The 24,502-nt window shown below is 37.5% G+C and overlaps 1 protein-coding gene across 1 annotated transcript in view; it reads right to left on the bottom strand.

The window, feature by feature from the left end:
• CCDC171 (coiled-coil domain containing 171) overlaps nucleotides 1–24,502 on the bottom strand; it is a 177,429-nt gene that overhangs the window by 127,324 nt on the left and 25,603 nt on the right. Inside the window, 3 exon segments of the mRNA XM_084504852.1 lie at nucleotides 4,100–4,238; nucleotides 13,015–13,175; nucleotides 14,515–14,607. Coding sequence (XP_084360978.1) covers nucleotides 4,100–4,238; nucleotides 13,015–13,175; nucleotides 14,515–14,607 — 393 coding nt within the window.

Below are 24,502 nucleotides of genomic sequence, written 5' to 3'. Positions count from 1 at the left end.
TTTCTCAAGAGATTTTGTGCCTCAGTTTTAATAACCTGAAATGAAATTCATCAAAAATGCTCAATTTTTAAATAGAACAATTGTAGTTTTCTACAGAGAAGTTTGCAACAACCTTTTGGTAGAAGAGAATTTTGTAAGAGTTTCTCTTCAGGCTTTTTTGGTTGTTTAAGTCAGGTGTTTTTTTTTCAAAAATTGGCAACTTCAAAAGCACTTCTTAGATGCCTGTCTTCAAACACTGGGACATCACAGTTTGAGTGACATCTCCAGAATAACTTATGAAATTGATTTCTTTGTAGAAGATCATTTAAACATATGCTTGTCATCAATGGGATTTATCAAACTGATCGGTCTTCTTAAACTGGGACAACAACAGATGAAGGAACACTTGAGTTAAGGCAAGTAAAACAAGAACACAAAAGAAGGTGATACAGCATTTAACAATCCTTAGCACAAAATTAATGAAGACTGGGCCTCTGTCTTCTGTGTTGCTTTTTTTGTTTGTTTGTGTTTAATTGAAACAAAAAACTGTTCACAGTTAATCTTTGCCATTGAGTACCAGATCCTATTCCACAGAATTTGTAGAACAATCATAATATTCAGGGTGTTTCATTGTCTGTTCAATAGATAGTTGAGAGACTACTACTAAACAACAACAGTTACTGCCAATGTACATGAACTAGATTCTCAAATACTCCTGTCCTGACTTTCAGCTTGCAATAACCTACAGGGCTATTACAGACAGCCTAAATATATACACCACATGACTGCATGCATGTCTGGAAGGGAAAGATTTATATGCCACAAGGCAAAAGAGTCTGGGTGTAATCTATTACACTACTTATACACTAATTATACAATTATACTACTCCTGATAGTGTCTATACAAGGGGAAGGAAATGAATACACAATACATCCAGATTAAAGAAATTTACACTAAAATACACTATTCTTAATGACTGCAATTTCCTAATATGCATTCTGGTGAATTGGCAAGTTCCCCAAATTTCAATATACATTTCTCATAAAATAAAGGTTCAACGTCTCCCTCTTGTCTGGTACTAAGAATTAGTACTCATCCACTACTAGGTGCCAGAAATGTAAATACCCTGAGTAACTTTAAAACCTATTCAAGACACCGCTTATTCTTTCCATGGGGCAGGAATACAGCTGGGACTGTTTCAATTTAAAACAAGATCTGAATCACAATGGCCATTCTTCCAAATTCCTGTTCTTCAAGCTAAAATTTTTAAAAACCCTAGCTGGAAATAATGACAAGCTTGAGACCAATTTCCTCAGTAAAAACACAATGGAAATCTTGAGAGCCTGCTCATGCTGAACACTCATAAGCAGTTTTGTTTGATACCAACAGATTCTATCACATTTGATCCATGCAAATTTCTGGCAAACTTCTGCCACATGCTGATATTTAAAATTAAAAGCAGTGTAACTACTTTACTATACATTCAACTGAGCCATAAAAAAAAAAAAATGTTTTTTTTGATATAAAAAGTTTCCAAAGAATGTATTTGGTCCCTGCGTTAAGTCTGTTTCTCTAAAAACAAACAGCCTTCACTGGTTTGATTATATTTCCAAAAACATTTTACAAACAAAAATGTTAACCTGTATTATAGCAGTATAGTGAGAAACCAATATAAGATTATGAGACTGGAGTGGAAACGACAGGATGTCTAATGGTAGTATAAAACATAGGAAAGTAATGAACAGATCAGGAAAGCAGGATCAGAAAACGAAGGGAAGAGAACACATGTCCACACAATTTTAGTATGTGTCTGATAATGTGAATGCATGTGAAATGCTATCTACATGTATACTCAGTTTTTGCTAGAGACTTCTTTTACATTTCTGGGGAAAAAAAAAAAAAAAAAGTTGCCCAGACTGAATAAACAAGACCACACACAGCCACTCCTGCTTCTCAAACAAATACAGCAAGTCTTCAGGAAAAATACAAAGCCATCCAAGGTGATAAAAACCTAATCCCAGAGGGAACCTTTAATGCAACTCCACAGAAAATGAGTGTTTTTATTACCTGTTCAAGACAGTCCTCTGGTTTGAAATCACTCCACTGTAAAAATTAAAACAACCAGCTCTATGAACAAGACCCTTCTTTTAACCAAGACAATCTATTCTACTTTTTACCTTTCTGTAATGTTCATTTTGAATACACTGTTTAATATTTTTGCCATTACCAGAAACCTTAACTAAAACTAGAATTTTGTCCTGAATTTTTGTCAAATACAGCATAAATTTTACTACATAAAACACAAAAAGGAAAACTTGTATCACAGAGACATCTATGAAGTCTCTAATGTTCACAGTAGAAATATGTGATATTGAACATATATTTCATATGAATGCATACTAATCATTATTGACAGTAGTAAAGGGAGACAGTTGCTTTTCTATCTTCTTACTCCTTTGGTGCCATGTAAGATGACTTTTCCAGGTTAACTAGGCCAGCAAATGTCTGTTAATACACTTCTTCTTGCAGGGAAGAAGCTGTGATTCTCCCAGAAGGAAGAAGGGTTTTTTGATTTGTTTATCATTTATTGGTTACCAATCTGCATGAGAACTGAATATTAAGACAATGTATGGAATAATTCCAAAATAAAATAAAATAAAATAAAAAGTAAGATTAATCATTTGGCATGAATCAATTGAAACTAGTAATCAGCTCTATGACAAAACCTAAATTCACTGAATAGGTGAATGCTTTGCCATTCATACACACTAATTTTGTAGTTACTGGAAGAATGGCCAATCAATGTAATTTTGAAATGAGAATCCAAATACACTAAAACATTGGCAAGAGCAAAGACTGACATACAAAAGATCTATCATCCGTCAGAGGACAGAGTCATCTGATCCCAGTTACTTAAAACAGATTTCATTTATAAATGCATGCTACAGATCTCTATGAACTAACTCTTGTCTGAACTAAAGATTATAAGATTTTTACAGAAATCACACCCAATACTGACTTTAACATTCATGATGGAGAACCCTTCAGCAATTTCACTCCAAAAGGCTTACAGGTTTCTTTTCCAATTCAGTTCTTACTTACAATTTTCACCTATTTGATTATCCATAGTCAAGGAAACTATAATTCAAGTCTACTTGTTCATGTTTTTGTTTACAGACTGTGAACATGTAACCTTTTAAAATATCTTTGGTTTTCAGATAAGCTGAACAGACGACAGCAATAAGTCTGCAGATCCTCTCTGCTGCAGGCCTCTGCTCCTGTTCACTGCTGCTGTAACTGCCAGCAGCAGGGAATTGACTGCATTTACATTAACTCACAGCTCCAGGAGATGGAAAAGGAAGAAATTTGCAGCCCAGTATTAAAAAAAAAGTTTACATCGGATTGCAAATGCTACTACACAGTTGAAAGAGAGAAGGTTTTATAGATAATGCCTAAGATACGTGTTTTGTCCCTGCTGCTATGCAACAGGATGGGAAAATCGTTATTCAGACTTGGGGTGAGTAGAAACAGAGGGAAGGCCCCAGTTGGTCACATAAAAAAGAAAGATTTCAGAAAGTAACACAGTAAAATACATCCCACATGCCAAATCCACATCAAAAGAAAAAAAAAAATCCCCTCTGCTTTGTCACCTTCAAACAAGCATATTTATAGTCAAATGTTGCAGTAAAAACAAGATGTGTGAAATAAATGTGTGTACATACAATGGTACCTAATGAAGCTTGTATATGAAAAAGGGCTAGGTACAAAGATATAATATTCCCTACAAGGAACCATAATCTGTTTCTACAAATTGCTGCCTTTTCTAGGAATGTAAACACAAGTTAAATTCGTATAGCTACTCTTTTAAAATAGCTGTTTTCTGCAAAAGCTCTTCAGTTAAATACTCAGCAGAACACTTGAGGTACATTTTCAATTTAGCTTCTCCAGTGTATTAGCTACATTTATTCATGTTAAAAAAAAAAAAAAAAAAAAAAAAAAAGTAATATGAGTAAGATTAGAGTAATAATGGAGTTCTTGCACTGCTCAGCAAAGCAAATGCATTTTTACAGTATGTTGAAAAACCCCTACGTAACAAGTGCCACAGGCCTTTTGTCTTACCATTGCAAGTTCCTCTTGTAATTCTCTGCGAGTTTTTTCATTATCCTGTAGTCTCTCAGAGAGATCTTTAATTACCTTTTTCTTTTCCTCAATCTTCTCGTTCATTTGCTTGTTTGTGGAGAAATACTCTCTTTTTAATCTGGAAAGTTTCAGCATTAGAACACTTATTAATCAAAAATACTTTTGTGAACTACACTATATACTTTTAAATATAATCAACAGATGTGGCACATATGATGTTTACACATTGTAAGGCTTCTGAAGCCACACACTATTTTTTCAACTGAAAAAGTCCTACCTTTTTTTTTTTCAGAGAAGTTTTTTCAATTACTACTGTTTCTACTAAGCTTCCAGCCATAACTTTACTTGATCATTTTGATATGGACTCCAAATTACACGTAATAAACATAATTCATCAAAACTTAATTAGCACGGTAGCCCTCTTCAGAAACACCATGCCAAGTCTTGCTTAATCAACAAGTTTGTTTTCATGTAAAAACCTCACTTCTAATGTTTCCACATTCCTGACTATATTCTTCTCAGAATGGCATGACTTTAGATTTTTCCACCAGCAGATTCATCCAAAGCTTTAAAATATTCTTCTGCTAGAACTGTCCTTCCTGGTACTCATGAAAACAAACATACAAACAGACTGTGGCATGGCTAAGCAGGCAGCTCATAAGAGCTGCAAGGCCAAACAACATGCAGGAGACAGAAGCAGGAATACAAATGCAAGGAGGAATTTAGAAAGATTGCTTATGCATGTGTGCAAGATGTCAGAAGAGCCAAAGCTCACTTGGAACTTACGTTTGTAGAGGATGACAAGGAGAAAAAGAGATTTTACCATTGTATTGTGGTAGGAAAGAAAACATGCTTGTCCACAGGGTTCAAACAACTGCTAGCAGCAGATGAGGATTGAGTCCGGGATTACTTGTGAAAACTGAATACATAGAAATTGAAGACATCAGCACATCTGCATTCAGATGTGTTGACAGAGCTGGCCAGTGTCATAGTTAGGCTTCTCATTATTACCCTTGAAAGGTCATAGAGATCAGGGAGGTCAGGGAGGTCCCTGGCAACTGGAGAAAGGCAAATATCACACCTGTACTCAGATAAGTGCAAAAGAACCAGCCATGAAACTACAGACCAGTTAGCCTCACATGTAAAAGGAAGATAACAGACCAATTCCTCCTGAAACAAATTTCTGGGCTCATGAAAGAGAAAAAGATGACCAGGAATCAGTCACTGAGGATTTACCATGGTTAAATCATGTCTGACCAACCCAGTTACATTCCGTAATAGAACAAATTGAGTTGTTGACAAAAGGAGTATAGTGGATGATGTTTAACTCAATTCTAGCAAAACTTTTGACACTGCCTCATAGTATTTTTATAGCCAAATTAGGAATTCACAGTCTAGATACACAGACTACCACATAGATTAAAAATAAAAAAGGTTAGATAGTAGTGGCTGGTAACTACTGTTGGATACTGTAGGAGTGTATACTACAGTCTGTTTAACATCTTCATCAATCACGTGGATTAGGCCAAGAGTGCCATTTCATCAATTTTGCAGATAACACTGAACTCGGCCGGGGGGGGACACAACACAACAAAACTGATACACTAGGAAGAACCTATATAGGCAGGAGGAGCACAACAACATGAAGCTTCTGAAATTCAACAGTAGCTCATGGAAGTTCAGAGTTTGGGACAGAAGAGCCCCCGTGAAGCAATGTGGCTGATAACCAGTTTGGGAGCAGCTCTGCCCAAAAAGACCTGTCAGACAGCAAGCTAGCCACAAATCAGCAGCATAGCATTTTAGTAGAGAACTAATAGCAGCACAAGAAAAAAAGTTAATAATAAACTGGAATGAGCTCCAATGAATACCACCAGAATGATCAGGGGCTAGAGAACATGCCATGTAAGAACTGAGGGAACTTGATATATTCATCCTGGAGAAAAGATGACTTCAGGGAGCATAACAGACCCCTACAATATCTTTAGGTTATCAAGAAGACTGAGACATTACAGTCTCATCACTGTAATGTATGGCTGGAGGACAAGAGACAGCAGTCACAAATTGCATCAGAAAAGGTTCAAAGGAGAAAGTCGGATAAACTTTTTTCTACCATAATGGCAGTCAAGAAATGTAGCAGACTCCCAGAAAGCTTGTGCAATCTCCGTTCTTGGAGGTGTTCAAGATTTTACTGGTTGAGGCCCTTAACAACCTGATTTCATAGCTGATCCTGATTTGAGAAGAAGGTTGAAGTAAAGATCTTCTATGATGCCTTCCAATCTGAATTATTCTATGACATAACTTAACAGCGGCAACAACAAGGTCTCTCTCTTCCTTGTCTTTCCTCCCACCACTTCAGTCTCATTAGAATTTTAAGTAATCCAAAAGGCTCTAAATTCTTCCAAATTTTAAAGTTTTGAATAAATATCATCACTTCCTGGCTTTGACTTATTTCTTACATACATCCTATAGACTTATCTCTTATATAAAGATATAACATATATTTTAGCTAAATGAATACTTTATAAGTCCTCCTAATACCTATGTGCTTCTGCTTCAGCATGGTTGATTTTTTTTTTTTTATTTTAGCTATAGATGTTTACATCTTATCCTTAAAGATGGCATTTGTCTATTTCAGTCCTCCAAAGTCACTCCTACTCTCATAGCTTTCAGAAACACAGTAAGAGAAGTTCCAATTTATTCTATGTCATGCCCTCACTCTTCAAGAAAAGTAAATTCACACAGAGAGCCAGATCCCTTGTTGCTTCCAATTTACATAGTGCTACTGGGTTCAGAGCTAATTAATAAATTATGCAACCCAGAAAAGTCTGTTTGCTTGGGATCTGTTACTACAACCATCTTTTTCTGAGAAAATAATTTCTCACAGTTTTAGATAGCTTCCAACTTTGGTATCATTTATTCCACATCAAGTCCAACTAAAAAAATTTCAAGTGTTCTATCACAATAAATGAAAGTAGCCAACACTTTCCAACATGTAAGACTTCAAGACAATCTTGTGGGACTCCTCCAGAAAAAGGGAAAATACATTAGGATGCCAAACTACGGCTTAAAATAAAATGTCAAGCTCCTGACGTTGTCATTAGTCCAAGGACCACAACCCTTAAAGGTAAGTAGATCGTAAGTTCTAATGACGGGATCCAGTGAAAGCTATCACTGATACTCATCAGCTTAACTGATACTTGTTTGCCTCAAAACATAAAAAAGGCAGGAGACAAAAGAGGCAGTACATGCCCACTGCATGCAAGTATCCAAAGTATACTAGTATACTGGTCCACCTGAGACCATCAGGTGGATGCCTGTTCTTTAAGCTCTGTTGACACAACCACCAAGTGTTAAATTGTGTTGGCTTCCACAGAAAGGTTTGCATTGTCTAAAATCAAGGAAAATTTTCTCAGTAGGCAGAAGCTGCTAGAAATAATTGCTTGAATCAACAAATAATTGAAAGTAGTTAAAGTACTGTCTGGATATTATACAAAGTTTATACTGATATCCAATTAACAAACAAAGCCAATGCCTTATGCATGTATGAGCTGCTCATACAATTCAAGGGCAACGTTTTGAGCTTACACAGAAAAAAAATAATAATAATAGAATAGTTCCAGAAGTTTCTAGACGGAAGGAGTAAATGGTACCTAGAGAGTGTTGGAAGACTAACGGTTCCGTGATTCATTACAGAAAGTCATACCATGTTGACAAGACATTAAAAGTTTTTCTAGGCTGAAAACTACTCCAGCTTCATTGACATTAGCCAAAAAAAAAAAAAACAAATTCATCTGTTTCATTTGAGGATGCTGATTTTGTCTGCTCTAGCTGTAAATACAGATATGGACCTTGGAAAATCTGACCTTGGAATACTGGACCTTGGAAGGACTGAAGAAACAGTCCAAGAATGAGTGGGGTAGATAAGATATTATCTGTGAATTTATCTGTGAAAAAATGAATTATCCATATTTTCTGGACCACCTGAATATGGCAACCAACCAGAAGATAAAAAATGAACCATATTCTGTATAAGAACAAGAAGTTACATACATGAAGAACACACAAAATGCAAATTGCTTCTTATGTAAAGCCAGTGACCCAACAATCTTCAAGTAAGGCTGTTTTGAGCACAAAATAATTTTTTAAATTAAAAAAAAAAAAAAAGTCATTTCACTGATGCAGGCTCTCTACTTCAAGGAAACACAAATAACTTAGTTTAAGTTTAAAGCCATTTATGTTGCTAATACAGATTCATGCTCAAAGCAAGAACCACCAGGCAGGATGTTCTTTTTGGACCACAGAGAGTCTCAAAATATATTCAGTCAGCTTCCCAACTGTTAAGACTGCAATCACAAAGAATCGTAATGTATTTCACATATTGTCACAACTTTTTTTATATGAAAATTATTTCATTTTATTAGGGAAGGAAAAAAAAAGATTCATTTCTTTTAATATGGCTCTGGTTTACCTAAATGCATAATCTCACATTCAGACTTATTTTGTCCTTATTTTTATAAATAATAACACAGCAGATGTTTCAAATGTTACTAAAAACAGCTCTGTAACCATGTACATAGTAAGGATGAATTCAGTGCTCAAAGGTCCACAAAATTCCTTACCTGTACAAAATCCAGTTTCTTCTGTTTTCTGCTATTGTTTGTTTAAGTCAACATAAATACCTATGTGTACAGACCCATATAATCCCAGAGTGAAGGAAGTTCCACTTCTGCCTTTCTCCTACACATTCTAGCAGCTTCAATCTCCTTCCATGACCCCACTGTGCACCACCAACTTTAAGTCCTCTTAAACCTCTTCCTTCCCTAAACTTCACCTATTACTGTCCTTCACTTTACTTAACATTTTGCTTAGTTATCTGCCTTCCAACACCATTCTTTTGGTTGACAGTTTCTTACCCCACTATATACTTGATTCAGCCAAAGAAGACAATACAGAACTATGAATCCTCCTTTCTGCCTGGGGAACACAACAAAGCCATTCTTCCAAAAACTACCTGTTACCAGATAAAAGAGATTGTGCTAAGTGGGACAGGAATTCCAGGTAATTTTGTCAGTCTGGTAATGATGAAGCAGCAAGGGAAGTCCAAAAGCAATCAAAAGGGACTTTAGAGCTTTGGGGTAACTACTTAAAGGATCAGAGGTGCAGGTTCTCTTTGCCTATGTCCTTCTGATAGGGGGGATTGATGCTGACAAGCGGGCTCATCACATTAACACGTGGCTTCGGGACTGGTGCAACCGGCAGAACTTTGGGTTCTTTGATCACGGGGAAGGTCTAAGTGACACTGGGCCTGCTGGCACCAGATGGGATGCACCTCTCTCAGAGAGGGGTAAGGATTTTTGCTCAGGAGTTGGCAGAGCTGATAGATAGGGCTTTAAGCTAGAGTTGAAGGGAGAAGTGGATAAAACCAGGCACGCTGGTGATGAACTAAGGGATGGTGTGCTAGAATCAGAGGGACTGCGTGCCAGTGAGGTCCTTTAGTCAGCTCCACAAGGTGCTACGTGTAGGGAGACGCATTTGAAGTGCTTCTACACAAATGCAAGCCGTGTGAGGAATAAAATGGATGAGCTAGAAGTCTTGGCCCAGTGCCACAGCTACAACATCATTGGCATAAGCGAAACCTGGTGGGATGAGTCTTGTGGCTGGTGTGCTGCAATAGATGGTTACAGGCTCTTCAGGAGGAACAGGCAGGGTAGGCGAGGTGGCGATGTATGTGAAGCATGAGCCGGACTGCGTGGAACTTCAAGTTGGCAATGGCAAAGTTGAGAGCCTCTGGGTAAGGATTAAGGGACGAACAAAGGGGATGTCATTGTGGGAGTCTATTACAGACCACCTGGCCAGGACGACAATGCCAATGAATTATTCTTTGCAGAACTAAGAGATGCCTCGAGATCAACTGCCCTTGTCCTTATGGGGGATTTCAACTTGCCAGACATCAACTGGTATCATCACCACATGCCTGACATGAGCAGGTCCAGGAGGCTCATAAAGCACCTCGATGATAACTTCTTGGTGCAGGTACTAAGGGAGCCAATTAGGAAAGGTGCCCTGCTAGATCTGTTGCTGGAGAACTGAGAGGGTCTTGTGGGAGACATGGCAAGTGGCGGCCGTCTCAGTCATAGTGACCATGAAGTGGTTGAGTTTAGAATTTATGATAACAGAAGGAAAAGTGCCACCAAAACTTCAGCCCTGGATATGGGGAAAGCAGACTTCAGGCTGCTCAGGGAACTAGTCAGCAAGGTTCCCTGGGAAACTGCTTTTGAAGGCATTGGCATCCATCAGTGCTGGTCAGTCTTTAAGCACTGCTTCCTAAAAGCACAAGATCAGGCGATTCCAAAATACCAGAAGGCAGGCAGGCAAGGCAGAAGGCCAACCTGGCTGACCAGGGATCTTCTACTGGAGCATAGGCAGAAAAAGAAAGTGTACGGCTGCTGGAAACAGGGTGAGGCAACATGGAAGGAATACAGGGATGCTGTTCGTGTTCATAGGTAGAAAATTCATGTGGCCAAAGCCCAAGTACAGTTAAAGCTGGCCAGATCTCTAGGAGACAATAAAAAGGTTTTTTTTTTAATATGTGAATAGAAAAAGGAGGACCAAAGAAAACATAGGTCTACTACTTGATGAGGAAGGTCACCTCACAGACAAGGACATAGGCAGAGCAGAGATGTTTAATGCCTTCTTTGCCTCCATCTTCAATGCAGATGATGGGCTTCAGCACCCTGGGTGCCCTGAGCTAGAGGACCTTGACAGTGGGAATGATAAACTCCCAACTGACCCTGAACATCTGCGGGAGTTGCTGCTCCACTTGGATCCATTTAAGTCCATGGATCCAGGTGGGATTCATCCCAGGGTGCTTAAAGAGCTGACTGACACCACTGTGGGACCTCTCTCAATTATTTTTCAATGGTCATGGGAATCCAGAGAGGTCCCAGTAGACTGGAAGCTGGCAAATGTTGTACCAATTTTCAAGAAGTGCAGGAAAGAAGAGCCTGACACCTACTGGCCTGTCAGTCTTACATCAGTGCCTGGTAAAATTATGGAGAAGATGATTCTTGAAGTTATTGCAGCACACCTGGGGGGCAATGCAGTCATTGGTCCCAGCCAACATGGGTTCATGAGGAGTAGGTCCTGCCTAACAAATTTCATCTCCTTTTATGATAAGATCACCCATCTAGTCAACCAAGGGAAATGAGCTGACGTGATCTTTTTGGACTACAGCAAGCCTTTTGACACAGTTTCTCATTGGATCCTACTGGACAAAATGTCCAGCATACAACTTAACAAAGCCAGCATGTGATGGGTGAGCAATTGGCTGATGGGCAGGGCTCAAAGGGTTGTGGTAAATGGGGCCACATGCAGCTGGTGGATAGTCACTACTGGGGTCCCTCAAGGCTCCATTTTAGGGCCAGTCCTCCTCAATGTTTTTATAAATGATTTGGATGTAGGACTAGAAGGTGTTCTGAGCAAATTTGCCGACAACACCAAACTTGAAAGAGTTGTGGACACTGCTGAGGATGGAAAGGCCTTGCAGAGAGATCTGGGCAGACTGAAGAGATGGGTGATCACCAAGCACATGAAGTTTAACAAAAGCAAGTGCCAGGTCCTGCACCAGGGACTGGGCAACCCTGGCTATCAGTACAGACTTGGCAACGAGACACTGGAAAGCAGCCCCACAGAGAGGAAACTGGGGGTTTTGGTTGACAGCAAGCTGAATATGAGCCAGCAGTGTGCCCTGGCAGCCAGGAGGGCCAACCATATCTTGGGGTGCATCAAGCACGGCACTGCTAGTCGGTCAAGGGAAGTGATGGTCTCGCTCTATTCTGTGCTGGTGCGGCCTCCCCTCGAGTACTGTGTGCAGTTCTGGGCACCACAGTACAGAAAGGACATTAAACTGTTGGAGAGGGTCCAGAGGAGGGCTACAAAGATGGTGAAGGGCCTAGAGGGAAAGATGTATGAGGAATGGATGAGGTCACCTGGTCTGCTCAGCCTGGACAAGGGGAGACTAAGGGAAGACCTTATCACATTCTATAGCTTCCTCACGAGGGGGAGTGGAGGGGAAGGCGCTGATCTCTTCTCTTTGGCGACCAGCAATAGGACCCAAGGGAATGGTGTTAAGCTGTAACTGGGGAAGTTCAGATTGGATATCAGGAAAAGGTTCTTCACTGAGAGGGTGGTTGCACACTGGAACGGGTTCCCCAGGGATGTAGTCATGGCACCAAACCTGTCAGAGTTTAAGAAGTATTTGGACTGTGCACTTAGTCTGAATTTTTGGGTACACGGGTACACCTGTGTGGAGCCAGGAGTTGGACTCAGTGAACCTTATGGGTCCTTTCCAACTTGGGATATTCTATGATTCTATGATTGTCTACTCTCACACACTTCACAATTTTTCCTGTCATCTTCTTACTATGCCAAAACTTTCCACACGAATTCAAAACCTGTAAGTGAAGACTACGCACTATAAATACACAACTTCAAGACAGAAATCTTAAAGATTCATCTAGCTCCACAAGGTCAATAATTTTCATTATAATTCAAGTGTATAGTGAAAAAAATCTGCTAAAAGCCTGTCATGTATGTTTTCCTACACCTCTCACACACACTGCAGGAGACAGAACCCTATTATAACTACCATTTTCAGTATTTTGCTTTGACAAATAATCTGCATAACAGATTGGTTATTTTCTCCACCTTCCCATGATACGTATGCTCCCAGTATGAACCCATTATTAACAGAATGCCAGGCACTTAGCCTTGGTTTGGCAAAGCGCATAGGATGAGTTTGTTTTCTACTGACAGAATACTATAGAGAATGTAAACTGTAAGTGCTACTCAAGCTGCCTACTGCCATTTTGCAGTAAATTTAGAAGATAACTTACATACTGAGTTTTTCCAGGTTCTCTTGGGCATTCTGTTTTTCTCTCTCATATGCATTTTCTACCTCTTTGAACTCCTTCCTGATCATTTCTAAATCCGAAAGAGTTTCTGCTTGACTGACTTTTTCTACCTGCAAAGCTCCTTCAAGGTCTCGAATTCTTAGCTGCAAAGTGATAAAAACAAACAAACAAACAAACAAACAAACAAAAACAATGAAAGCAATGTTCTACGGACAATTATATTCTATTAATTCTATATTAATGCATTTATAGAAAAAGCACTGAAAATACACAAAAGTGTATCAATATAAACAGTCCAAACAGAAACAAACACATAAGCTGAGGAAAAGTGCCTTTTATAGTCCTTCAGTAGTGTCTGAGTATTTTGTCTTTTACGCTTTAGGTACGGTTTTCAGGGAAATTCTGTTTTTTAAGTCAGATGCATGGAAGTGGGGGAATAACAGCAAAGGCTACACTTCTGCTCAGCACAAAACACGCTTGTAAAGTCCACGTACATGAACATGGAATAAAACCTTACCAGTCATTAACTCATAAAAGAGAAGATCCTAACTTTAAGGAATGTTGCCCTCCCAGTTCCTTTGAAGATGGTGAAGTAGGGAAAGTAAACGAAGAAAATTGAATACCTCCTTTTTAGCGCATTAATCATCATTTAAAAAAAAAAAAAAGTGCCTGTTGACTGAGCAGATCATGAGACTAGGAAAATAACTATCTCAGGAATGGCATTACTTTTTTTTGTTACTCAGAAAATAAAAAAAAATAAAATATTTTTGTCTTCTTTTAAGATTATTTTTTTAAGAAGTGGGTTTTGGAGTTTTTTTAATACATTATAAAGGGTGTGAAAATGTAAGATTACTAAAGAATTGCTAGTTAAATTCTTCTTGTTTGCTTTTTAAAATAAGCCATAATTTTCTTACTTGGTCAAACCCCATATCATTTAAAGATTTAATATTCAGGTATATATATGCTACTTTTCCTCATACAATTAACCTTTCCTGGTAATTGCTGATACTATAATTTTGTTTGAAGCTGAAATCTACTCTGAAAAATCATATTTGGAACTGCAGTTTCAGGGTGCTTTGATTATCCCATTCCTAAAGAAGTTAGATATATCCACTGGGTGTTCTAGTAAGCATCCATTGAAAAGATATAAGACAGGATATTTGACTAGTATTATGGTGTTTAACTCCAGTGAAATATTTCCTTTTCCCACACTGTTTAAATGCTAGGAAAAATTATTCTCTCAAATGTACAAATGTAACTAAAATGTTAATATAAAAAATAATGGTCCCTCAAAAATAGGTATGTTTCTATTCTTCCCTTTATGTATCAGCTATTACAGTTTTGATACAGTACAAAAAATATATATTTAATGTTCTTGTTGAGTAAAGTAAGTGGTCTTACCATTTTGGGAAGATTTTTTCTTTACATCTTTATCAACTCTTTTACTGTACACTTCCATAAAGTATTTAACAAACAGCTTACCTGGATGATTTCTGAATTGAACTTGGATTCCAAATGCGCTGCTCTCTCTGCTTCAGTGTTTTCTTCCAATTTCTTTATTCTCACTGTAGCTGCCTAGAAATACAGTTTGAAGAAATTTAAGTCCAGACAGTAAATAGCACACAAAGATTATTCTGTTCATTCAGTATATTAGGACTCTGTATACCAACCTGGTAGATCTGAACTTGGAACTTGTACTTGGAAATGTGATATATCAAGAAATGATGTAAGAACTATGATGTACCAAGAAATACATATCCAGATAATAATTTACTATTTTAGGCATGTAAACAATATTTTCTGTTTAGATAAAGAAATTAACATAACATTATGTTATTGCTGCATTGTTTTAGAATGAACAAAACTGTGGCTGAAATGAGAAAATAAAAACATTAAACTTAAATGTTCTACTCGTTACCTTGCTATTTGCTTGTTCACCAAGGTTGTCACCTGAGGTAACACAACCCCATCCTATATGTTTCAAAATACAATGAGTATTTATCAACAGAGTACCTGCAATTTCAGTATTAAGACAGACAAAGCATCAAGAATATAGAGAATTCCTTAAACAAATATTGGTTTTGGCACGTAATTTCCAATTAATGTGATAAAAATAGGGCTTTGCAGCTCTAGACCTGTCAGTTTCTCTGCATCAAAAATTCCAGTCTGTAATGCTTCAAAGAACTAACTTCGTATTCTTTATTGTGTTCCCTGACCTATAACTATTTTATGTTTTAGTCTAGCAGACAGTATGCGTATGATCTTTTACCAAATATCTAATTTAGTCAGTTAGCACATGTCATTATACAAAAGAACATACAGATGTATGCATAGTTTAAGCAATAAGTCTGAATTAGACTTGTGAATCTTTCATGTCCATTCTTTCAAAATTGAGAAAAGCAGAAGAATGCAAATAACTATGCTAAAAATCTACTGTGAAATTTGGATTGGCCACCAAAAGTTCAAACGGTAGGTTATTTTTTTACTTAACTTTTTGTTGTTTTTGTTGCTTTTTTTTTTTGTCTTCAAGTGTTTCAAGCTGAAGAAAAATCGTCCAAGTTACATTAAACACAAAAGTGATCACCAGACACATACATACAGATAAAGGTCTGAACAGAGTTTCATCTGGAAAACTATTTTTATCAAAAGCAGTAACCAAAGATCTGATACAACAGGAACTTGCATGTAAATTTAACTACATTGTTTTCTATCAATAAAATCTTTTCACTGTGATGGATGACTGAATTGAGAAGAAAAATATATCCCAAATTGTCTCTTGGTTTCAAGTTAAATTAGGAAGACCAAGAAAAAGGAATTAATATCAAGAAGCCATTTAACATGAGCACATTTCAGGTTACACAAATACAATCAAAGTTATTGATTTTGGAAATGTAAAATAAAGTACTAAGTATGTGAGACTGCATCTTGATTCCAAACATTTAAGAGGAGAAACATTAACAGATGTTAAAACAAAAGTTCTTGGCAATAAATTGAAACTTCATTTGTATAATCACATACACACACACAAAAAAAGGAAAGATTTTTAAAACTGATGTCCATAGAAGGCCTATTAAAAAGAAAAGCAGCAACAGCACAGAGCTTACCAAACCTACTCCACAGTAAGATCTGTCAGAAGGTTTAGACTTTTTCTCTTCTCGGGAATTTTATCTGCTTACCATAATTATTAAATAAATAAGTCCACAAATCCTGCACAAACATTCCCCCTGTACTTCTATTTTTCTAAGACTATTCTCAGAAACAACTTGGTTTAGACTCTTAACAACCTCATTCTTTCCATACATCAGCTCTTACTCCCCTTTAGCCTTAATGCAGAACTATCAAACTACCTCCTGGATCAGTTTGGAAGGACCCCCTTAGCATTCTCCAACAGATCAACAGCTATCAACAGAATGGTTTTACTAAAGAATACTGCCACCCTAGTAAAAGTAGTCAGTAAACAATATATATAAGTGAGGTGGATTTCATTTCTTCTGTAGTAACTCACAGAAAGTCAATCTTTGATTAGAAGAGTATAGGGAAGAGCAAGATAGGTACTTATCACAACATTTAGCATGAGAAGTAAAATTATTTTAAAAAATTAAGAAGTGAAAACTTCACTGGGAACATTTCATGACATACACTCAAGGGCAAAAATGTTTTTCCATCTTTGGTCAGCTTGCTCAAGTGTCTATTTATATATCAAAGAAAAAAAAGTGATTCTGCAGGTTTTTAGGCATAACTTAGTAATTCACATGTTCTGTACTACATTAGACTACAGAATCCTTTTTTGTTTCCTGAGCATCAGTCCAACCAAGAACTTCACTCTGTTCCTTCCTGTCGACCTCTCCTCATCTGAAACAAAAGAGCTTTCTGCTTGTTGCAGGTCACTATCACAAGGGTTAATTGACTTTCACAAATAGAGGCCCCCTACGACAATGAGATTTCATCAGTCCCAAGAAGAAAAGTGGAAACAGAGAGAACAAATAACAGCTTGATTGAGGGCATCTGCAAGAATGCAAAACTGGAGCAACCCTCATCTCCAAAACAGATCACATATGTATCAGTTCTTGGTATAGTTCTTTAAAACTAGAGCACACTTCTTTAAGCCGACATGACAGACACTAACTGCAAGGGAAAAGTAAAGGTCCAAAGGAAACAAACTGTCAAAAAATACACAACTGCAGTCCTAAAAAATGTGAAACAATGAAGAAAGAGAGGCAGGAGCAATCATACACCTTAAGAAGTACCAACACATCACTCTTTTACTCTTTGAATTAAGAGCAAATCCATTTAAAAAGACATGTTTGCAGATGGTTCATTTGCTTGAACCATCGCAGTTACTGAAGAATTAACTTGCATAACTAGCAAGCCTAAAAAGGGAAGTACTGGGAAAACTAGTGTTTCATCTACAGAGATTCTTAATTATCTCTGGAACGTGAGAAACAGGCTTCTAATTAGAGCTTGGAACAAAAGACAACATGTCTAGGCTGTAGTTAAGAGGTATGAATCCTAGACACCAATCAAAGACAACCTAGATGCACCTGGCATGTATCCAATGGAAAGCATTCAAAAGATACTCAAGACAGTGAATACAGGAATATTATATTATATTATAGAAATCAAAAATAGGTGGGAAAATAATAGAATCTTACAGATAATCTCCCCATATAAAGACCTGAGCAAATTAATTGTTCAAAATAGGGGTTTCTTTGCAAGGTTAGGAATCTCAATTCCTGTCCTTATTTTTGAAGTTCACCTTCTAGAGTATGATTCTTCAAAGTCTTAAGTCATAGCAGTAGTTTGTCACCACTCTGATTTTTAAAATCTTGCTTAAATGAGTTTACTGAAGCTTCAAAAAACACGGACCTAGGGAGAGGACTGAAATATATTTTCAATCAAGTCAAGTCATTGTAAGGGACCAGACAAGAAGTGCCACTAGTTCTTGGATTGGGAGAAACCGAAGATGACGATTGAACTATATTCTTCTCAAATGTCTTGAAAGATTATTCTGGTAAAACTCAACCTTAGTTTATCAGTATAAGCAGCTCTCTTATCCAGAATAGCCTCACATGTTTAAAAGAGCTTGCAGAAAAGTTACACGTGTAAATTGGGGAAACAACATAGATGTTGTCTGTGTCTGGTACAACAATGAATATTCTTTTTCCAGAGGTCTGTGACTTGATTGCTACAGCTTCTGGTTCACCATACATTTAGCAAATTTAAGCAGTCATATGCCAGACAATTGAATGGAAAATCTGTGGGAAAACAGAAACTGCAAGAGATGTATTTCCAGCAATCAGCACATACACCTTGCTAAACAACTGAAAGACTTATCAAATACAGAGAAGTTCACATTTGCTTAGACTGCTATACAGAAAAGAATTTGGGAATTACTGTTTATCTAAGTGCACATTAGACAGAAAAAATGTACGTCGATTCCAAACTGAGACTGACGATCTATTTGGGAACAACAGAACCAAAAACTAAAACTAAAAATACACCATACTGACTATTTTGCTAGTAAAGTTTTAAACAGGCTCTATTGATCTTTATAAACACTTCTCTCCACACTGAGAAGCTGCATACTCTGCCAGAGAGAATGATGCATTATGCACTCCATGAGGGAAAGAAAGAGATGTCAGGGATGAATCTAACCTGTAACACTATATGAACAATTCCAGAAGGAAAAGTGGGATGAGGAGTTCCACTTTCCTTTCTGATAAACAGAAAGGTAACAAACAGGAAAAAAAAAAAATCTGCTGGTACCAGAATCACATTAGCCAAACCTCTTTGAATCTCGCAGAAGATGAGGATCACCCTCCTTGCAGAACCATGTATCCAAAAACTTTACACAATGCCTTCATACAAAGAATATGCTTGAAAACAACCTGCAGGTCTCAGACATACAGATCACAGTCTCTCAGTTGGGAATCAAGTGGGAATACTTTCTATTTTAGCTTGGAATGCCTCTTTTCAGGTCCAAGCCAGCCAGAGAGGTATATCTCAAGGATAGATCCAAAAAAGTGTATTCTCCAGTGGTTACAAGGTGTTTGCATATCCAACATTGATATAAAATTGGTTATCCAGTAAGATGCAGTAGTTGAAGAGCTCATCTGTGACTTCCATGTGCACCTGCAGGATATCTGAAGACAGGCATCTGAAGACAGGCATCTTAAGAAAGGTACTACACAGAAACTCGTGGAATCTCCAAAGTTTCCTCGGATATTCAAACTGAGCCAAATTAGGTCTTAATTTAAAGGACAAAGTATCTCACATCTGTTTCCACAAGAGCACAGACACAATTGTGTCTTTTGAGAAATGGCAAATAAAAATTACTACAGAAACTTCACTGCAAGCCTTACAATTCATGGGTGCAACTATGCTTTATGGTTAGACTATTTCCTTTAATCCCTGAAGGTTCAGCCACATTTTCCACTGGCCTGTTGCATGCCAATGCTAATGTGGTTTCTAGGAGACATTTTGCACATGCTAACAGTTTGCAGTACCATTTTCCATGCTGGCCTGTGTGGCTTCCACTTTTCTCTGCCTCTCACCCTTCTTTTAAGCACTGAAATTTTTGTGAATACTGGGGAAGTGCATACTGAAAGAGTAATTCAATATCTTACACTTGTACAATGCCACAGCCATGAAAATGGAATCCTTTGATACTTACATTTACATCAAAATACCTGTTTTCAGAGAAAAGAAAAACGAAGAAAACAAAAATATGAATGTATGTTTACAACAGTTACTAAGTTTAGATACTGTAACAGAAATAATTTTTATCTTCTCTGCTTCTATTTAGATCACTTCCGCATGATTTTTCAGTTTCATTTTTACTAACAAGCTCTCAGGATACTTACACATCCCATGGCTGAGATCCAGCCCCTAAGGGCAATGCTCAGCCAAGATACTGTTTTCAGTGAAGATAGATGTGTCAAATCAGCATCATCATCCACACACTCTATTTGTGTGCTTCCATATTCAGATTAAGATCTTAATTTCTTCCAACTTAAAAGCATTTCCCTATGAATCCTAATTGAAATCAGGAGGTCAGGTCTAAGCACATCTTTGGGAAATGTACTGACCATTTCCACCTAGTGTTAGAAAGGCTAGTGCTTCTTGATCATGGTAAGGTGGAGCCATCTCCTGTCCAGATAATAAACAACTTTTTAGTAACTATAAAAGTACATAACTACAAGCGTAAGGGAGCTCAGCTAATCCTCACTGAACATCTCCTATATATGAAGTCTAGAGTAACATACGTCATTGACAGAAGAGCCATATTTGACCTGTGCAACACCGGATCAACAACTGCATTGGCATGGGAGTTCCAAGATCACCCATGTACTTGGCTGTAAAAAAAAAAAAAAAAAAAGAAAAAAAAAAAGTAAAAACTAGGACTGTTAAAATGATACAGTTTGGTTGACTTTGATTAAAGTCCAAGTTCATTCTATTCTGCAACTGATTTGCAGCTGCTCTCCCTTTCTACCTTGAGGGGAAAAGAATGTCCCTTCTGGTTCCATGCTCCATAACCCATAAACCCTGTAAGAGCACATTAGCTGACACTGTTACTTTATATATGAACACAGATAAGATTTACACGTGCTTTATTGCTAGCTCCTGTTAAGGTCTACAGAAGACATTATTGGGTTTTGGTCTGATAGCAAGTTAAGAGTGAACAGCCTTCAACCTCAACTTGAGTAATACAATGAAGTATGAGATGATAAAGGGGAATATCCTCTCAGAGATGAATTCCATTACATCAGTGAACTTGTCACTGAAGAAGCCTAAACTTCAGAGCCACCACACAGGTATCATTATGAAAACTGCAGCTCTTAGAGGGGATACAAGACAGTCACAGTAGCTAGAATTCCAAGATAGGAGGTGTGCATTATGGACACATGAAAAAGCCATCAAGTGTGTAGGCATAGAAGACAGGAAAGAGTTTAAATTTCAAGCAGTGACACTGTTAACTAGTGAGGAATGTGTTCTCTATCACACTCCTTGGGGCTTTTTCAAGTTTTTCCTATGAGTCCTATCTAACTTACTTTACACTATAATTCACAGTGAATTTACTAGTAACACATAAAATTAAAAAGCAGGTCTTTTTTTCTTTTTTTTTTTTTTTGGTTGGTTGGTTTTTGTTTTGTTGGTGGTGGGGTGTGTGTTGTTGCTTTTTTTTTTCTCCACTCTTACTTTGATTTTAGCTGGGACCTCAATTTCTTGATTCTCTGATTTGGATACAGTAAGAAATTTAGTGCACCTGCAACCTTGAATTATTACATGTGCCTACACCTTCTGTAAGTACAGAGGTGGACATCACTCCAACAAGTTTTCTTTGCAGTCATCTTCCCACCACAGAAGCATTACCAAGTTATTGCAAGATGATGCATTTAGCAGGACATGAAAAGGTCAATATACTTAATGGAGGTTGATGGGGAAAGGCATTAGGAAAGCTAAGGGACTCATCTTTAAATGGCAACATATTCAAAGTCTCCAAAATAAAATGCACAAAGTTATAGGACATATTTCAGGACTCATGAGAAAGGCTTTAAAACCTTGAGAGACACTGAGCTTCAGCTTACTAAAAGTTGGCAACCCCAAACACAAAACAAACAATAGAAAATCATTGCATTTCTATGAACAAGACAGAGACTGAAATTTATGAACTAATAATTCTGTTTCTCGTGATAAAAATCCCGATTCTCCTCTCCTCACTGTTCATCAAACAGATTTCCCTCCCAGCTTTTTGGCAGCTAAACACATCACAAGAAACACTGTTTATAAATACAAATTTCTTTATATTTCCCAAGAAATCATCTTTCCAGAGCACTAGAGCAACGGGCTAAAATAATAGACTCTGCTTCCAGAATACTTATATTTGTAACTTGTAGAATCTTGATGAGTTCAATACAAATATATCAATAATTTGTTTGACTGCTGTATCTTTGGCTAAAGATGAAGAACACTGACAGGGTTTCCACTTCAATTTTTTCTGGTACAGTATGTGCTCAGAAGGACTCCAAGCCCATGCAATGGGCACCACATTCGGTACCGTTGCAAGCTAAAACTAGCAGGTTAGACATGATACCAATAGCTTTCTTGCAGCAGAATAAAGGCAAGCTTCTGCAGAATTGCCAAGAATGAATAGTCTAATTCCAGAAACTAGAGATGGGCTCCAGAAACTAGAAATGTACTCCTTTAGACCATGTTCAGAATAATAGGAAGTATAAAACCCGAGTAACATTTCAAAAATAATAAAAGGGGGGGGGGGGACTTGGGTGGACTGGCCGGATAGACTTTTTTTCCTCCTTACTCTCTTTATAATCTAATGCATTAGAATTAATCATCTCCAAGAGTGTCAAAGTACAAGAAGAAAGATTCTAAATTTACCATTTCTATTCATTACTGTAACCTGCATTTTTTCATGGACTTCTCCCTTACATCCAGCAGAGGGTAGTAAACGAACAGCTTTGTGAACTCCAAAAAATCATCCTGACTGCATATCAAGAAGTACTGTATAGCACAAAATTAAAGGGCTGACTTGTAATTAGAATTATCCTACTCACTACACAAATCACCTTAAGATGTTTACTACCACCATGAAAAACTTAAGCACACATTTTAAATTTAATGCCCATTAAAATGAGGTATTCTGCATGGATACTGAAATAAGAACATCCCACGACCCCATTTTCCCATTAAAAATAAACAAAAATAGAGATATTTAAAAAAAAAAAAAACAATCTATAAGGTAAATATTCCATGAAGATAAATAAAGAAATACAGGGGAACTACTTGAATAAATGCACTGCCTTCTAACTGGGGTTTTACTTTCAGGCTTCTATATCTGAAAGGAAATCTGTCTCAAATACTAACACTACAGGCAAAAATAATGTTTGTATTTTAACCACAGCATGAAGAACAGGTTATCAGAACTTTATCTGTATTTCTAATAGTTAGTACTTACTCGCATAGACTGAGGACCTTTAAATTGACAGCTTTAAAAAGAAAAGCACAGAACCTTGCAAGAGTAGCACTAGGTAGGCAGAACCGCTGAGACCTCAACATTTTGGCACACAGTGAGAACCACCGCCCAGACTTTGTTGCCCTCCTTTAATGCCTTTTCCGCAATGCACAGGAAGAATTTGGCAACTAAGAATGTGATCCATAGGTGCTATCATGCTAGTGAGGAGGCTGCTTAATTTAGGGAGGAAGAAATTCCACTGACAGTACAGCAGGTTATATCCAGGCAATCTGTATTGCTCATATATATTCCAGCAATCTCCAGGCTTCACAGAAGCACTTCTTTCTATGTGGGAATGCATCATGCCCATTTAAAAGAGCACCGTCCTTTATTTCAAACAACTGGGAGGGAAGGCTGTGCTCAGTTCCCCTCCTTTATCCAGCAGGGCTGTCCTTGAATACTTCAGCGTTTACTTTCCTTACAATCTCCAAAGAGAAAGTTCCAATAACCATAGTATAGAGTTGAAGAAGAGTTTATCTGGTCTCTTTGGCTGAGGTTCTTCCACTCTCTTTCAGCATGAAGAACATATAGTATGTCTGCCTGACTGTGTTCCAGAATGTCAGAGAAGCAGAATGACAAATTTGTAAGCCAAAGCGAGGTTTTGAACAAGAAAGGTAGCAAATTAATTTTTATGCTCCGCTAATACTAAAGTGCTCCTCTGTGTAAAGTTTCTGCGAGAGAAATAAAGGTGAGAGGGCAATTTAAAACAGATTTTATGATCCTGAATTTTGAAGTTCAGAACCCTGAAGGAGGCAGCTTTTCATAACCACAGAAAAGGCAAAAACAAACTTCTGTAAAACAGAGATGCAGAGTACAGACACCTTGTACAATGCAGACAATGCTGTCACAAACCCTGGAATTTGAGTCCATTCAGTATGAAGTCTACAGCGAGCCATACTATGAGCTGAAAATATTTAGTGCTTCTGCTTCTTACAGTAAAGGCATTTTCAAAATATGCTTATTAGTTAATCTCTCTGACTTCAAGATACCACTATAGGCCCTTTCAGACATTTGCATACATGCAATTTACTTTTGAGATGGCAGTGAAATGCAAGCTGACTACAGCATACCCGCTGCAGTTTAACTTAGGCTTTTTCTTTTATTATTATTCATGTGGACTTGCACTTATTTGCTTAAACCTTCCTATTCAAGAGCATTTATCACAAACCCCTTCATCACTGATTAAACACCTACACTTACAAGTACCACAAGACTTTCTTCTATGGCGTGAATATGTTGTTTTCTCACTAGAGAGTATTGAGAGATCAGTACATTAACATAATTCTAATAAAAATTAAGCAATAATTAAAATATCTTCCTTGATTGTTGTTAATAGATAGTATTCTCTGATAAAACCATCTCCAGGGCACAGTTACATCTTTAATGTAAAAAGATGTAACTAAAAGTTACATCTTTAATGTAAAAGGAAGTCTAAGAGCT

This window comes from Aythya ferina, assembly GCF_964211825.1.
Source record: "Aythya ferina genome assembly, chromosome: Z".
In the NCBI taxonomy this organism is placed as follows: domain Eukaryota; kingdom Metazoa; phylum Chordata; class Aves; order Anseriformes; family Anatidae; genus Aythya; species Aythya ferina.
This window is presented reverse-complemented; position numbering and strand designations above follow the sequence as displayed.